General features: G+C 38.5%; 1 protein-coding gene across 1 annotated transcript; it reads right to left on the bottom strand.

The window, feature by feature from the left end:
* Positions 1-888: 888 nt before the first annotated feature.
* LOC102862795 (meiotic nuclear division protein 1 homolog) lies at positions 889-1,600 on the bottom strand. The gene has a single exon (XM_006900012.1). The coding sequence runs from the start codon at positions 1,589-1,591 to the stop codon at positions 974-976; it is 618 nt and encodes a 205-aa protein (XP_006900074.1). The 5' UTR covers positions 1,592-1,600; the 3' UTR covers positions 889-973.
* Positions 1,601-1,991: the final 391 nt, after the last annotated feature.

Consider the following 1,991-nt stretch of genomic DNA (forward strand, 5'->3'; position numbering starts at 1 on the left):
GGGTATATTCCCAGTAGTGGAATTGCTGGGTCAAATGGTATTTCTATTTGCAACTTTTTGAGAAAGCGCCATACTGCTTTCCACAGGGGTTACACCACAAACTCTCCATTTCTAAGGTCTCTTCAAACCATTCACTTCATTCTAGACAGAGTAATATATTTCAAAATATACATCTGATCATGTCACTTCACTGTTTAAAATATTTCCATTTCTCTTTTCTCTCACAACAAGGTTCATGGTGCTATATATATTCTACTTTTACCATTTATCTTTCTCCACCCTTTGTAATTTGTATGGAGCCTCAGAGAAATTTTGATATAAGTGGGTTTTAATCTTTTATTTTACCTCCTGAACTTTTTGCAGTAATAACCTCTCTCCTTTCTATTTCTACAGTATCTTGTATATGTCCTTGTCATATCACCTAATTATGTTAAGTGGAAATTGGAAGCCTCTTGTGTCCCATTTTCTTGTTAGATTATAAGTTACTTGAGGACAGGGAATGTTTCTAAATTACCTCCATGGCCTTCATGCCTGGCACAGAGTAGACTGTTACATATAGATCACACAACCTGGGTTACTGAAAGCAAAGGGGACTTGCTGTACCTACTGGAGAAGATCGAAGACTACAGCCTTCCGTAGAAGTACTCTTTAACATAAAACCAAAATTCTCACATCTGGACTAATGTTGTTGTTGTTGTTAGGTGCCATCAAGTCAAGTACAGCCTATAACGACCTATGAACAACAGATCTGAATGCAGTCCTATCCTGTTCCATTCTCACACTTCCTGACACATTAGAGCCCATTGCGCCAGTCACCATGTTACACTACCTGGTAGAAGGTCTTCTCTCCTCCACCAACTTTTTTTTTTCTTTTTTTTTTTAATAGGGAAATGACTTTACTGTATATTGATTTTGATAATACAGAAATTTACATATTCACAAACACTTAGAGCATACACTACCATTTAACCTTTTAGTCTAGGTAGTCAAAGTCTTCTGGAATTCCAAAGTTTTTATCAATTTTATTTTCTTCAAATCCAAACTTTCTTTTTGCCCAAGACTTTATTGCAAATATGTTATCTGTCCATCTGTTCGCAGCTTCTTTGGCTATTTGATTTGCTTGACGTATTTCTTCCACTACTTGTGGGTCACATTCTTTATATTTTTCTACTTCCGCCTTGAGCTGTTCCTGTTGGTGACGAAGGGAAGAAAGCTCCTTTACTAGCTTGGTTCGTTCTTCTGTCTCATGCCGACCAATTTTTGCCTTCTCGATACTTTTTTGTAGGTTTTCATGCTTTGGGCTTCCTTCAGACAACTGAGACTCCAGAATCTCTAATTTACGTTTCCGTGCATGAAGAGCTTTACTCGGAAATGCCCAATAATAATTTGAAGTTCCAATCCTCTCACAGTCAACCATGCCATCATCCACTAAGCTCTGAAGGACTTCTTTTACTGACATTGCAGTAATGCCTTTCTCTTTAGGAGCAATCTTCTCCATATCCTTTAGTTGAAATACATCTTTCGTCTCAAAAAATATTTCCATCATGCGCGTCCTCTTTTCTTCTGCACTCAGTCCTTTTTTCTTTGACATGGCTCAGACAGCGAATCTTTCGGCAACTCGTTTGCCTCTTTCGGCAACTCGTTTGCCCTCCACCAACTTTCTGTCTTTCCAAGCATTGTGTCTCTCTCCAAAGAAAAGCCCCTTTTACCCTTTTAGTAACATGCCTGAAATATGAGATGAAGCCTCATCCCTCTCCAAGACATATTTGTTCTTTTGGCAGTCCGTGATATGTTCAGCACTTTCCTCCAATACCATAGCTCAAAGGTATAAATTCTTCTTCTGTCATCCTTATTCATTGTCCAGCTCTCAGATGCATAGTAAGGGATCAGAAAGACTATGACCTAACTCAGACACACCTTGGTCCTCAAATTGACATCATTACTCCTCAATAATTTGGAGAGGTCCCTAACTACAAACTTTCCTAGTGCAA

The sequence above is a fragment of the Elephantulus edwardii genome, unplaced genomic scaffold (genome assembly GCF_000299155.1).
Source record: "Elephantulus edwardii isolate Elephantulus edwardi_28Jun2011 unplaced genomic scaffold, EleEdw1.0 scaffold00270, whole genome shotgun sequence".
In the NCBI taxonomy this organism is placed as follows: domain Eukaryota; kingdom Metazoa; phylum Chordata; class Mammalia; order Macroscelidea; family Macroscelididae; genus Elephantulus; species Elephantulus edwardii.

What these genes read in the sequence shown, in the direction of transcription:
- LOC102862795 (XM_006900012.1), bottom strand. Translation starts at nt 1,591, where the DNA reads ATGTCAAAGAAAAAAGGACTGAGTGCAGAAGAAAAGAGGACGCGCATG.